The 14,484-nt window shown below is 41.9% G+C and overlaps 5 protein-coding genes across 6 annotated transcripts in view; all 5 read right to left on the bottom strand.

Moving 5' to 3' along the window:
* Positions 1-9,995, bottom strand: part of LOC137983667 (uncharacterized) — a 12,614-nt gene extending 2,619 nt beyond the window's left edge. Inside the window, exons 1-2 of one of the 2 annotated variants that reach the window (XM_068830825.1) lie at positions 4,934-9,995; positions 4,593-4,749 (exon numbers count right to left, since the gene is read on the bottom strand). In XM_068830825.1, coding sequence (XP_068686926.1) covers positions 7,617-9,995 — 2,379 coding nt within the window. In that variant the 3' untranslated portion in view covers positions 4,593-4,749; positions 4,934-7,616. Of the gene's footprint in view, positions 1-4,592; positions 4,750-4,933 lie in introns of those variants that run through there. The other variant, XM_068830824.1, reaches the window with a different exon arrangement.
* LOC137981928 (recQ-like DNA helicase BLM) lies at positions 3,530-4,369 on the bottom strand. The gene has a single exon (XM_068828957.1). It carries the CDS (start codon positions 4,367-4,369, stop codon positions 3,530-3,532), a length of 840 nt encoding a protein of 279 aa, XP_068685058.1.
* LOC137981926 (uncharacterized) lies at positions 4,374-5,157 on the bottom strand. Its single transcript, XM_068828956.1, has 2 exons — positions 4,934-5,157; positions 4,374-4,749 (listed from the first exon to the last, which is right to left on the bottom strand). Exons 1-2 carry the CDS (start codon positions 5,155-5,157, stop codon positions 4,374-4,376), a joined length of 600 nt encoding a protein of 199 aa, XP_068685057.1.
* On the bottom strand, positions 6,260-7,126 carry LOC137981925 (uncharacterized). Its single transcript, XM_068828955.1, has one exon. It carries the CDS (start codon positions 7,124-7,126, stop codon positions 6,260-6,262), a length of 867 nt encoding a protein of 288 aa, XP_068685056.1.
* Positions 9,996-10,417: 422 nt separating the features above from the next.
* Positions 10,418-11,617, bottom strand: LOC137981924 (uncharacterized). Its single transcript, XM_068828954.1, has one exon. It carries the CDS (start codon positions 11,615-11,617, stop codon positions 10,418-10,420), a length of 1,200 nt encoding a protein of 399 aa, XP_068685055.1.
* Positions 11,618-14,484: the final 2,867 nt, after the last annotated feature.

Below are 14,484 nucleotides of genomic sequence, written 5' to 3'. Positions count from 1 at the left end.
CCAAGTGAAAGACCTATACATGACATCCAAAGATTGCCACTGACAGAGTTCTTGCTTTCACCAGCAGCATTCTATTGTTAAGAGTTTTGTGCGACAACATTTCATTTCTCAAACCTTTTAAGAAGTTTGTGCCCAATCACATACTACATGAATATTCTGTCGAAATGCACAGGAAGTCTGAAGAGCGCTCTCTTGGCCTGGTGTTTGAAAATGAGAATACTACAGATGGTATGTCTAAGATTCTAGAACACCTTCATGAGTATGTACCAAATGATGTCAACAAAGTTGTGTTTGGTGGTGATCAGCTAACTTGTGAGCGAGCTACTGGTGTACAAAGACTGAGACAAACAGGAAGAACACAACTTGAGAGGCTGGATGGGTTTCTACCAACAGCAGAAAGCTGGCATGCTAAGATGTGCTTGATGATGGTATGTACACTAAAAAACTCAAAATTTACTGGCTACAGGAGAAACCACCTAAAAATTAAAATTGATAGACCTTGATGGACTTTTACTCTGATCACTACAGTTTATGCATACTAAGTTTATGCAAGATCATTATAGTGTAAATTAAACCTTGGGAGTGTATGTTTTTACAGGTGATGTTTAAACTTCTTTGGAAAGACAAGTGCTCCAAGGATATTGGCACCCTGTATCAGTTACGATGTGCTACATCCCGAACAAATGTGACAGGAGATGTAAAACATGAAATGAACTGGGTAATAAAATGTTGATTTTTCACTTTTTAATTTAAAGTGGTACTACGACCAAAAAAAAATTTTGTTTTTCCTTTGGATTTCAAAACTATGTTAACTAAACACTAATTCACCCAAGTTTTAAGTTCTTATTTTAAAAAGATACCTGTTTATTTTAGCTGGAATTTTCTTATTTATTGGTCCGCCATTACTAACTTTAAAATCTTGAGAGAGCTGGGTCGAGGAGAAAATGACGTCAAACACGCACTAGTTTAAGAATGCAATGCGTGTGTACGCGGCCTAATTAATATGCAGCACGGGAGTTTCGGGCTTTCAGACTTTTCAACCCGTGATTTGCATATATAATAAATTGCGTTTACACGCTGAAATTTTAAGCTAGTGAGTAAATGACGTCATTTTCTCTAGATCCAACCCTCTGAGGTCCAATCGGCCAGTTTTGAACGTGAGTAATGGCAGACCATGAAATCCAAAACTTACACTCAAAATAAACAGCCTTTGGATAAAACTCAAAGCTCACAATTTTGCCAGTTAGGTGTTAAGCGAACACGCTTTCAAAATCTGAATAAAAAAAGGAAATGATTTTTTGATCATAGTACCACTTTAAGCCTTTGTCGAAAGAGCCACAGCCAAAGAAGCTGTGTTGTATAAATTACTCTACTATTGAGAACTTATAAACTTGATTCAACAAAAAATTAACATTTAACTAGTCAACCCAATGTAAATAATGTCCAAGTATGAGCTTTCCTCATCATCGTTAAATGCAACATTTGGAGGTTGTTGGGAGATTTTTTGTTCAGGGAGAATTAAAAAATCATAACATGACTGGTGTATTTTTTCTTCCTTTTTTTTCTTGCACATTACTATAGTCCAGAGACTTAATTGTTGATGTGACTGATGCCCATTGTATAGCTGCAGCCATTAAGTACTTTGAACTTCAAAGTCCAGATGATGTCCCAAAGCAGAATTTACCACCACCCCAGAATGCAAATGCCAAAGTGAAAAAAGAATGGGTGTACCAGAGTGCTATGGCCATCTTGGACAGCTACGTAATGGTAGACATTGGTAAAGTTCACAGCAGTGTGGAAGGTAAAATTTTAAAGAAGGAGATTTGTATACAAATTATGAATAAATCATCCATGATTATGTAAAACAGAATGACCTGGGATGAGCTATTGTCATTACCAATAATGATTTAATAGCTTTTACTTTTAACATATTAATATTTTCATAATGATGTGATTTACTTGAGACAAGAAAGTTTAAATAACATTGCATGCACAAAATTATCCTGGTCATTATGCCATAAATTTCATAAACATGTTTTAAAATGCATTAAAAAGCAAAATGTCCATGTAAAATTGTACAATGTAAGTCCATTTGTTTTTTCAGCAAGTTACAATGATCAAAACCCTAGAAGAAGACAGTCAAGACAACAAACCACAGATGATGATTCTGGTGACAATGCTTCTTCTGGTAAGCAAACACTTATCAGTCTGTACACAAACCATAAATGAATGAATAATTATTGATCATTTTACCTCTAATCTATTCAGTATAATAAGATGACCCAAAGGGTGCAGCCTTTGACAAAATCTTTAAATGTAGTATTGAAAATAATTTTTAATTGAAAAAATCACTGCGACTAACTAAACTCAGTTTAAATTGCCTGTAGGGGTTCAGCCAAACAGTACCTTTCTGCCTTGGCTGTCGTCAGCGGGCCAGACAGATGAGGCAGCAACAACCTCAGAGGATGACACCTCAGAAGAAATGGAGGATTATGTGCAGAATTATGCATGCTCATTAATGTTTTTCGGCATGCTTATCAAATATTACGAAGATGCCATAAAGGAAGGTGATGCCAATCGTGAAGAAAAGTTTTGGAAAATAGGCATGCTTATTTTCAAAGCGAGGGTCAACAGGCAATCCAACAGAGTTAAGTATGCCTTTGAGTCATTCAAGTACCTGGCACTAGTCAAGGCAGTCTTGCCTCCACAACTGGCTTTGTAGTTGAAATGGGGACGATTTGTAAATTCAAAGGGAGGAGCAAATAACATGGAGTGCGACCGGCGGCTGGAGAGTGAAGTGCGTAGTGTTAAAGATAAAATGGATGCAATGGGTAAAAATCTGACCCCAGTAAGTGCTCAGCGTATTGCACGTTCATCCAACAACACAACTGCAATGCTAAAACACTTTGATCAGCATTGCGAGGTTCACCCTCAAGTGTTAAGCCACAGTAAAATGAGCCGAGAATTGGATCTTCAAATAATGGTGAATGATCTTCTCTGTCAAGATGTCTTTGCTTTCATTCCTGGAAGGAGGCATTCCGCCTTTCCTTCCCATAACAGATCACCAGTGCAAGACCTCTCTGCTAGTGCTCTGCTCAACTGGATGAAAACACTAGTAAGAAAGTTTGCACGTGGCAACCTGGCATTTCTTGCTAATGAAGACTGAAATCTTTAAACTGTTGATAACTGAACATTGAAAGTATAACAACTGAATGCAAAAGTGATGCTTGAAAAGTAAAATGTAATAACAACGTTGGAGTAATTTCTCTTTGAAATGTAGGACACCTGCGACACCTAGCTGGTCTTAAATCTATAATACATGGTGTCATTTACGTTTCACCAATATCATGTTTCATGTTTCATCAATATCAATTATTGTGTAGACAAATTAGCAGATTCAAGCTCACATGTAACTATTTTAGTCTTGGCAGGTCTTTAAGTGTCTTGAAGCCATTCAAATAAAGTACCAAATAAATATGAACCTAATAACAAAATTTCTAGTCTTTGTAGAATGGTAGTTTGGCAAAGGTTAATCGAGCCTTGTATTTTTCAGTTGCTGGATTAAAGATAACACATAAAAAGCCTGTTTCTCCTCCCAGAGGTCTACTTTGTCCATGATATCTTTTGCTGTGTTAACAACATCACAAACTTTAAGAATCTGTTCGATAACCTCATCGGAAAATCCTGTTGAAAGGTCATTTCCAACTAAAAGAACATCCGGACTCAGTGAATCTTTGTAATCATATAGCTTTTCTTTTAGTGTCTTTTTACAAATAAAACAATTAGGAATATTAAAAGCAGACTCTGGCTCTGCCTCTTCAGTTTCACTGCCCGTAGGTGTTTCCAGGTTTTGCACTTTCTCAACACAATCTTCACATTTGCACAGAGGCAAGCAAATATCACAACATTTATGTTTTGTTAAAACAGAGCACTCATCCTTTGCTTTTGCAATGCCATCAAAATGTTTAAGAATACAAAATCGCCTGCAAAGTTCTGTATTCTCGCAATATTCTTTCATTGCCTCAAGTTCTTTTAATTCATTCTGATTTGTGGCAGCTTTAGTTATTTTTGCTTTCCTTACACCAAATTCTTTAGCAGAGTAAAATAGAATGGCCTGAGATGCTTGATTGTCTCTACCTGCCCTACCACTCTCTTGTACATAACTTGATAAGGATGCTGGTGCCCGAAAATGAATCACTTTACGAACATCAGGACAATTGACACCCATGCCAAAAGCAACCGAGGCTATGATTATTCGCAGACACCCAGCTCTGTCTGTGAATGACTTGAGAATTGCCTTTTTACAAGACTCACTTGTTACTTTTACATAAATGTCAACGAGTCTCTCCTTTGTATCTTGATGGAACATCTGTTTACCTAACTCTTTCGAAGTATTCATACACCTCGCAGCAATCTCGGTGACTAAAGCAGAAAACTATACTTCGCTCTGCAGAAATGCCATTTTCTTTCAGGTCCTGAATTATGAGCTGGAAACAATTTGTGAATGCCATCTCCATCTTTTCATAGTCATTGTCTTGGTACTTTTCAAGTTTTGAAACAGAATAAAAAATATTCATTCTGTTGTTTGAGCCTTTTACCAGGGTAAAATCATCCATTAAAAGTTTTTTAACTATATATGCCAGGCTTGTTTCAGTTATAGTAGCTGTCAGTGCCATGAGAGGTAACTTTGGTAACAACAAAGCTCTTACTTCACCCAAGTTGTCATAAGCACTTCTGAAATCTTTGCCCCTGACAGATAATTGAGCAGAAAAAAGGACACTTCTTAGTTTTATACAATTTTATAAATGTAGAATGCTTTTTTAACCATGAAAATAAACGCAAAGTAACTTAATAAAACTAAATAAGGGGACAACCAAAAAAATACACAGTCCAAAAATTTAACACAATTATGTAATTTAATTTAAATACTAACCACTCTTCGATACAATGTGCTTCGTCTATGGCAACACAATGAATGCGCTCCTTTGCGCTTTGCAGTGTTCTCTTCACAACAACACACTCGAACGACTCTGGAGAAAGGATAATAACTTGGATATCACCACTTTGAATTCGGCTGATATCTGCTTCGGACACGTTTGGAGTAAGTTTCAAACTTGACAAACCAAGTTGAGCAAGAGAAAGTCTTTGGTCGTCCATGAGTGCGCTTAATGGAGATATCAAAAGTAACATACTCGCAGACTAGCGGGCATAGTGAATAGATGAGACTTTTCCCATACCCAGTCGGTAAATTTACAACAACGTCTTTTCCTTTTACGTATTCACTTAGAGCTTGCATTTGCTCTTTTTTTAGGAAAAAATTCAAGTTGCATGACAAAGCTGCAGAACTAACCGCGTCTACAAAGACAGGATCGTATTCCGAAAAGATTCTCCTGTACTTTTCACCCGATACCTTCGAAGCTTCCGCCATATTGCCAAGCTAGGTGCACACACGCGCAGTAGCCGTTAGCTAGAAAACTGACTAACCGACCCTCTCTCCCCGGCGTTGCGTGACAGGAGAGGGGGTCCAGAACTGGACTAGTTTTTACCCTAAAAAGGTCACCTAGAATTTTCGGGAGACCTTTTTTCTGGCTGAAATTTTCGAAAAGGTAAGCTTTGATCCCTATAATTTTCGAAACACTAGATTTTCAGCTAGGGAATCCGAACAGATGAAAAATTTTTAGGGGATAAAAATATGCCTATATCTACCGTTTAAATACTAAAATACATTTAACAATGCTATGTTTAGCGGTTTTGAACTTTGCCGCTGGCTTGTGTTTTCAGAAGTTTGCTTAAAGCACCTAAAGGTAATGTTAGTTCCACACAAATTGAACCCTGATTAAAGCACTTATTCCTGATACTGCTTCCTATACTTGCACCAAAGATGTCACTTTAAGTATACAGTGGACGTGTCCTTATACTTGTACTTGTACGTTGAAGAACTGCTTGCTCTTGCAGAAAAACAACAACTAAAAATGGCGCCTAGCTCTCCCATGTGCTCTCCGGTCACATGACTATCACGTGACCGGAAGTGCGAACCAAAACGCAAATATGCAAATAAAATAAACTGACGACGGTCGGTAATTACACCGGCCCCTAAATGAGAATGCACCGACAGCAATCTCATTTACAAACATAAGCTACCGACTACCACTAAACACAACGTTATAAAGGAATAATCAGAATCAGTGTTCATGACTATCAAAGCCAATGTTCATATTAACGTTCATAAAATCATCTCCTTGCACTGCTGCAAAATCACTTAAACTGGTCCTACTCTATCGGCCACTCCATCCATCTCCAGAAAACATAACTTGGTAACTGGGCGTGTAAGTATGGTGGTACTGGCTGCGGTCACAGGTTCTCTTCTGTACCGTCGTTTGGCACATGTCGCTACTGTTGCACTTGTCTTCACCTTCGCTGCCCGCACCCACCCATCGCGGCTCACAATAACTTCCACGACTCTTCCAAGCAGCCACTTCCCTCTGGAAAAGGTTTCGTCTGCTACAAGCACCAAGTCACCAATTTGTAAATTCCTTTTTGGCTCAGTCCACTTCTTCCTTTCCAACAGAGTGGGCAGGTACTCTCTCGTCCACCTACGCCAGAACAAATTGGCAAGATACTGCGCTTGCTTCCAAGCACGTCTGCAGGTGAGGTCGTCCTTGTCGAAGACCCCTGGAGGTACACTTGGGCATGGGCGCAGATGCAACAAATGATTAGGGGTTAATGGTTGCTCGTCGAAAGGACTGTCGCTATTTCTTGAGAGGGTTCTGGAATTGAGAATATTCGTCACCTCTGCCAAAACGGTTGAGAGGACCTCATCGGAGACTACCTGCTCCCTCAACATCGCTCGCAAGATCTGGCGCACAGAACGTATCATCCGCTCCCAGATGCTTCCCATGTGGCTCGCCGCTGGTGGATTGAAAATCCATTCTATCATCTTCTGTCCACAAAAACTGTTGATCTTCTGCTGATTCCATCCCTCTATGGCTTCCTTTAAAGTAAAGTTTGTACCTCGATCACTTCTTATCTGCTCAGGACAACCGCGGATACTGATGAATCGTCTGAGTGCATTTATCATTGAGACAGTGTCCAAGGAATGGGCCACATCTATATGGACCGCTCGCATTGTCAAACACGTAAATAGGCAACCATACCTTTTAACATGGGATCTGCCCTGCTTTACTTCAATTGGCCCGAATAATCGACACCAACAAATGTGAAGGATGGTTTGTCAGGGATTAGCCTCTCTTCAGGTAAATTTGCCATAAACTGCTCTCCCGGGCGTGTGTTTCTTCGCTGACAGTCTTTACATCTCCTTAACACTTGTCGCACTGCTGACCTTCCTTTGACCACCCAGAATGTTTCTCTTAAAGAAGACAAAACAAATTCCTCACCCATGTGACCCAAACTCTCATGATACTGCTTGATAATCAGATCCGTCACATGATGCTTGTAGGGAAGGATAATGGGGTGTTTCTTCTCATAAGGAACCGGGGCATGTGTTAGTCGGCCACGAACCCTCAGCAAACCATTCTCTAAGCGTGGGTTGAGCTGATGCAACGCCGTTCCTGCCTTTCGAAGGACCTTTTTAACACAACCGTCTACATCGGAACTTCCTACTGATGAGAGAACCTCAATAACTTGAGGGAAAGACACTTGCTATACTTCCTTGAGGATTTCCTTCTCGGCCTCCTGCTACGCTCTGCTACGTTCAAGTGGCCATATTTCACGAATGGCACTTCGCCGCTCTGGATTTGGGATTCACTTGAGACTAAAGCGCTCCTCTTACTCAGCTGAACTTTCAGTGAAAGGTACGCCTTGTACCGCACTAACCAGGCTACAGCCCTTTTCAACCTCCACCAAGACGAGTAGCGTGCTATTAAGGGCTCCACGAATTTACTTTGAACAACAACGGTGTAAATCTGAGTCTCCCTCCTGACTTCAGGGTCGTCATCTTTCAATGCTGGAATTTCAACCATCCTTGAACAGAGGCTCTCATTTCCCCAAAGAAACTCCGGACCTCTCAACCAACGATCATTTTTTAACATGTCATCCAATTTAAGTCCCTTTGAGCCATCATCTTCAGGATTATTATCTCTGTTTACATAATGCCACTCGGAGTGGGAAGATCCATTATGTATCACCGTCAAACGATTGGATTCGAACATGTGGAATCCTTTTGATTCGTTGTTGATACACTTCAACACTGACATTGAATCGGTCCAGTAGAACACTTTCTGGAAGTTCATATCCAATTCTTCACGGCTAATCTTAGAGAGTTTCACGGAGATGACTACGGCTGTCAATTCCAACCTTGGAATTGAAATCTCGCGCACTGGGGCTAACCTTGCCTTTGCCATTACGAATGCACAATGAATTTGACTGTTCTCGTCCTTCGCACGGAGGTATGCAACCGATGCGTATCCTGGACGAGATGCGTCTGAGAAAAGGTGTAACTGTACTTCTCTTACTTCGCCAAACTCTCTGGGTCTGAAGCAACGATCTACTTGCACTTCCTGTAACTTGGGAAGATCATCCAGCCATCGCCTCCACTGGATTTTCTCAGCCTCCCCAATGAGATTATCCCAACCAATGTTTTTTCTACTAAGGGCTTGCAACAACAGTTTTGCTTTCATGATGTATGGTGCGATGAAACCCAGGGGATCAGAGAGAGAATAAACAGCTGACACTATTCCTCTGCGTGTCATTGGCCGCTGATTAGCAATTTGAAGGATCTTCTCCAAGACCTCCCACACAAATTTGTCGTCCTCTGAGTTCCATTTGAGACCTAGAGCGGATTCGGTCGGCAATTTCTCTAAATCCAAGTTTGCAAATGACTTAGCCCTTTCAGATTCTGGAATCGCTGCTAGCACATCTCTGTCATTGCTATACCACTTTGTCAAATGGAAACCACCTCTTGTTAGTAGCTCCTGGAGTTGACTCACCAGCACAACTGCCTTCTCGGTAGTGTTTGTTGACTTCGTCATGTCGTCCACATACATGTTACGCTTCACCGTTTCCATTGTCTGTTCCTCAAACCCTTCTCCATGTAACTCGGTGGTTTTTTTCAAACAGAAATTAGCAATACTCGGGGAAGATGTGGCACCAAATAGGTGCTTCACCATTCTATACTCTTCCAACTCTCGAGACAAGTCTCCATTGGGCCACCACAAAAATCTAAGTGCATCACAGTCCTTAGGTTCCACCAGCACCTGATGAAACATCGCTTCAATGTCAGCTACCACTCCAATGGGCTCTTGTCTAAACCGACTAAGGACACCCACTAATTGATTTCTTTGATCAGGTCCTTGTAAAAGTTGTTGATTCAGTGACTTCCCTCCGTACTTGGCAGCACAATCATAAACGACCCTCACTTTGCCGGGCTTTAAAGGGTGAGTTACGGGATTATGAGGTAGGTACCACACCGGTCTGTCCTTTATCTCTAACTCTTCATCGGGGACCTTTTCAGCGTGGCCACTTTCAATGTAATCAGCCATTGTTGTCTTGTATTTCTCCAACAAGGCTTCGTCTTTCAGGAGTCGTTTCTTTAGAAGCAAACCTCTTCGCTCTGCAACTATCCTGTTGTTAGGTAAAAATGGTGGCTCATGTGGCCAAGGCAGGGCAACCTGAAAGTGTCCTTCTACCATCTTAAGAGTTCTCTCCATTATTTCTAGGGCCCTCTTGTCTTCCAACGATGCACAAACTCGCGTCTCGACTTCACAGTTTTGAAAATCTGTTCTCCACAGTCGCTCTAACTGTTGACTAAGTTCATCGTCCCGAACTTGACGATCAATTTCATCTATCTGTAAACGATGCTTGGTTTCATTGGCATTACATTCTAGTTCAAAGACACAGTTCATTTTTGCAACATTTTCTTCATAAGCATCTTCAGTGTTTAGCCCTGTAGACAACACAACACTCTTCTTGTGGTCCTTGTAAAGAACATAATCTTCAAAATCTAAACCACCTGCGCACACAACAGAGCTATCTTCCATACGTAGGTAGTTGACTGAGCGTTCGGCGGTACAGCTTTATCCACCAACAGGACCTATCACCGTCCATCCCAGGCTGTACCTACTTGCTACTGGTTCTCCTTTGCCACCAGCCCGGCATTCTAACGGCAAGAACAAGCTTGGGTTGTCTTTAAGACCAACAATTAACATGACACTTGTTATGTCCAACTGTCGTAACTCAATATCACGCAAATGAGGCCAATTTTCAAGGTCCTCCTTCTTGGCTATACAGCTCTCAGTTATAGGCATATGCTTGACTATCCTGACGCTTGAAAGCTCCACTGTCACTGATTCATCCATTGACATCACCAAAAGATCTACTTGTTGGCTTTCCACTCTGGTTGAGCCCGTGATCCCTGCTAAAGTGAAGTCCAGCCTAGTGCCACTCCCACCCAATGTCTCCTTCAACCGGTCGGCAATTTCTCTAAATCCAAGTTTGCAAATGACTTAGCCCTTTCAGATTCTGGAATCGCTGCTAGCACATCTCTGTCATTGCTATACCACTTTGTCAAATGGAAACCACCTCTTGTTAGTAGCTCCTGGAGTTGACTCACCAGCACAACTGCCTTCTCGGTAGTGTTTGTTGACTTCGTCATGTCGTCCACATACATGTTACGCTTCACCGTTTCCATTGTCTGTTCCTCAAACCCTTCTCCATGTAACTCGGTGGTTTTTTTCAAACAGAAATTAGCAGTACTCGGGGAAGATGTGGCACCAAATAGGTGCTTCACCATTCTATACTCTTCCAACTCTCGAGACAAGTCTCCATTGGGCCACCACAAAAATCTAAGTGCATCACAGTCCTTAGGTTCCACCAGCACCTGATGAAACATCGCTTCAATGTCAGCTACCACTCCAATGGGCTCTTGTCTAAACCGACTAAGGACACCCACTAATTGATTTCTTTGATCAGGTCCTTGTAAAAGTTGTTGATTCAGTGACTTCCCTCCGTACTTGGCAGCACAATCATAAACGACCCTCACTTTGCCGGGCTTTAAAGGGTGAGTTACGGGATTATGAGGTAGGTACCACACCGGTCTGTCCTTTATCTCTAACTCTTCATCGGGGACCTTTTCAGCGTGGCCACTTTCAATGTAATCAGCCATTGTTGTCTTGTATTTCTCCAACAAGGCTTCGTCTTTCAGGAGTCGTTTCTTTAGAAGCAAACCTCTTCGCTCTGCAACTATCCTGTTGTTAGGTAAAAATGGTGGCTCATGTGGCCAAGGCAGGGCAACCTGAAAGTGTCCTTCTACCATCTTAAGAGTTCTCTCCATTATTTCTAGGGCCCTCTTGTCTTCCAACGATGCACAAACTCGCGTCTCGACTTCACAGTTTTGAAAATCTGTTCTCCACAGTCGCTCTAACTGTTGACTAAGTTCATCGTCCCGAACTTGACGATCAATTTCATCTATCTGTAAACGATGCTTGGTTTCATTGGCATTACATTCTAGTTCAAAGACACAGTTCATTTTTGCAACATTTTCTTCATAAGCATCTTCAGTGTTTAGCCCTGTAGACAACACAACACTCTTCTTGTGGTCCTTGTAAAGAACATAATCTTCAAAATCTAAACCACCTGCGCACACAACAGAGCTATCTTCCATACGTAGGTAGTTGACTGAGCGTTCGGCGGTACAGCTTTATCCACCAACAGGACCTATCACCGTCCATCCCAGGCTGTACCTACTTGCTACTGGTTCTCCTTTGCCACCAGCCCGGCATTCTAACGGCAAGAACAAGCTTGGGTTGTCTTTAAGACCAACAATTAACATGACACTTGTTATGTCCAACTGTCGTAACTCAATATCACGCAAATGAGGCCAATTTTCAAGGTCCTCCTTCTTGGCTATACAGCTCTCAGTTATAGGCATATGCTTGACTATCCTGACGCTTGAAAGCTCCACTGTCACTGATTCATCCATTGACATCACCAAAAGATCTACTTGTTGACTTTCCACTCTGGTTGAGCCCGTGATCCCTGCTAAAGTGAAGTCCAGCCTAGTGCCACTCCCACCCAATGTCTCCTTCAACCTTTCATGGCAAAGAGTCACTTCTGAGCCACTGTCCAACAATGCATATGTTTCAACAGGTATCAAATTGCTACCTTTGGCTAGGACCTTGACTGGAACAACACTAAGACAGACTCGCTCGCCGGCCCCAGTTGCAGCAGTTACGGCAGCACTTTCACTAGTTACTCCACTGGTTTCACTGTTGGTGTTCACCCTTGTTCCTTCCTGATTAAGCTGGTTTGTACTAGCACTTGGCGGGGTTGAATCCGCTGGAGAGGGGTGTAGCAGTGTGTTGTGTTCCTTCTTACATCCATCCACTTGACATTTGAACTGAGTTTTGGGGGCAGTTTCTTGCAAAATGACTGCTCTGGAGACACTTGATACAAAGGCTTTGTTTATGTACTACTTTCCATCTGTCTTGATGAGATTGCTTCTTAAACCTATCACACCTCCACAATCCATGCTGACCACGACAAACGGTACAAGCAGGCATTGTTTGCTTCTGTCCCCCATTTCCCTGTCGACCTCGGACACCTCCAAATAGTGACATGAGTCTTCGAGGATTTCGACCTCGTTGGTCTCTGCGATTCACATTCTCCCTTTCCTTCGAAGGAGCAGCGTTAAGATCCTCTCCAAACTCATTATTAACAAGCGCAGCTCTGTCCTTTAAGTGTTTAAGGAAGTCTGCAAACTTAGGTTTCGCTCCAAATGAAATAATCCTTCCTGCACATTCTGTCCACTTGATCCTCATAAACTGTGGCAGCTTCTTGTTCAGTTCGCTTAACGTATTCGTGTGATTCAAATCACTGACGTATTCAGGCCCTATGCCTGACAGTGTTCTATTGGCAACATCTAAATGGCGGGCAAATTCAAATAAACTTGCTCCATCGGCATGCTTCAAGGGAGGTAGGTCTTCCAACTTTGGCTATGATGTGAGGTAGCCCAAAGTTTTCGCGTAAGGTACTCTTTGCTACATAATATCCCTCGTCTACCGGTAGATTCACACAACTTTCAATGGCATCCCTTGCCTTGCCATAACAGTGTTGGATTAATAGCTGTAATCTCCTGGAGTTGTCGCGCTTATCTTTCTCCAAGCAGGTTTAAAAGTTGTGCATAAACGAAACATACTTTACGGGGTCTCCATCGAATCTCATGTACTCAATCTTTGGGGCAGAAATAACCTGACGCAGTGCTTGTACTATCTCTGCTCTGCTATCTGGTGTCACCGATACTGGTTCTCGCATATAACATTCTGCTGGGACTGCACCAGGGGTCTGGGACCAGGGTACCTGAGTTGGCCATTGTGAGTACTCTTTGGTGTTAAAAGTGGGTTGTTTATGGTGTCTGTACTTGTTGTGATAAATTTAGCACTGATGGATTTACAGGTGGATTTCTCAATGCTTCAGTTTCCTTTGCGTTATTCAGTTGCTCTGTATGTTTACCTGTTCCAGCTTCATCAACATAAACTGTATGCTCGGTTTTTGAGAAAACTGGGTTGGGCACTGTAACGCTTGCTGACTGAAATGTCTTAGCAGCTGAATTCATGATTCTCTCATTGTCTCTTAATGCAGGCACCTGCTCCAGAGGTGCAAGCTCTTGTACTAGTTGTTCGTGTGGCTCGATCAGCTGCGACTGAGACACATTCTGTGCCTGATTCCCATAATGTATAAACTCTGCTAAACGCTCCCTATGCTGACTCTTCCTGCATTGATTCTTAAACTCTTCATACACATTAAGACTCGCTTTAGCCCGCTCTTCCTCCATCTTAGCCTCCAACATGTTCTTCTCAAATCGAAGCTCACTTAATTTGCGCTGTAACTGTTGTTCCTGCAGCACTTGCTTGGTCTTCAGTTGGGCTAGGGCAAGTTTTTCCCTTTTCTTCGCCACTGCTAATGAAGCTGAACTTGAGCCAGTTGACACGCTTTTCGTACTCTTCCTTGACCTTCTTGGATAAGATTTTAATTCATTCTCTCGTTTCTTAACACTAGATATGACTTGGAATTTCCACGTTTTAATTTCATTGTTAAATGTTGCTTTCTTTGACATCTGCTCCTTGTAGTTAGCGTCGGCCCTTTCGACGTCTTCATAACGACTAAGAACATCAAGACATTCAATGCACTCTCCATGGGTGTTCACGAATCTCCTCCAAGCTTCTTCATACGAATGTCGCTTTAATTGTAAGTCCTCCAAAGTTCCACAGTTGTCAATTATGCCTTGAATGTTCCCTCGCAGTCTCGTGAGGATTGCAACATAACCTGCACAGGAACGTTTCAATGTATTCGCCTCTCAGCTGTTCTACTTTCAAAATCTGTATTAGATGGCACTTTAACTCGGGAACTTCTTCTTAATTGGGTTCCAAGTCTGCCCTCTGACAGAGTTTCCTGGTCATTTTGTTGTTCAAGTTTGTCAGCAACAGGCGCTGATCGAACAGACTTTTTACTCCACTGTACTATTGGCCACAA

This window comes from Montipora foliosa, chromosome 13, assembly GCF_036669935.1.
Source record: "Montipora foliosa isolate CH-2021 chromosome 13, ASM3666993v2, whole genome shotgun sequence".
NCBI lineage: Eukaryota > Metazoa > Cnidaria > Anthozoa > Scleractinia > Acroporidae > Montipora > Montipora foliosa.
This window is presented reverse-complemented; position numbering and strand designations above follow the sequence as displayed.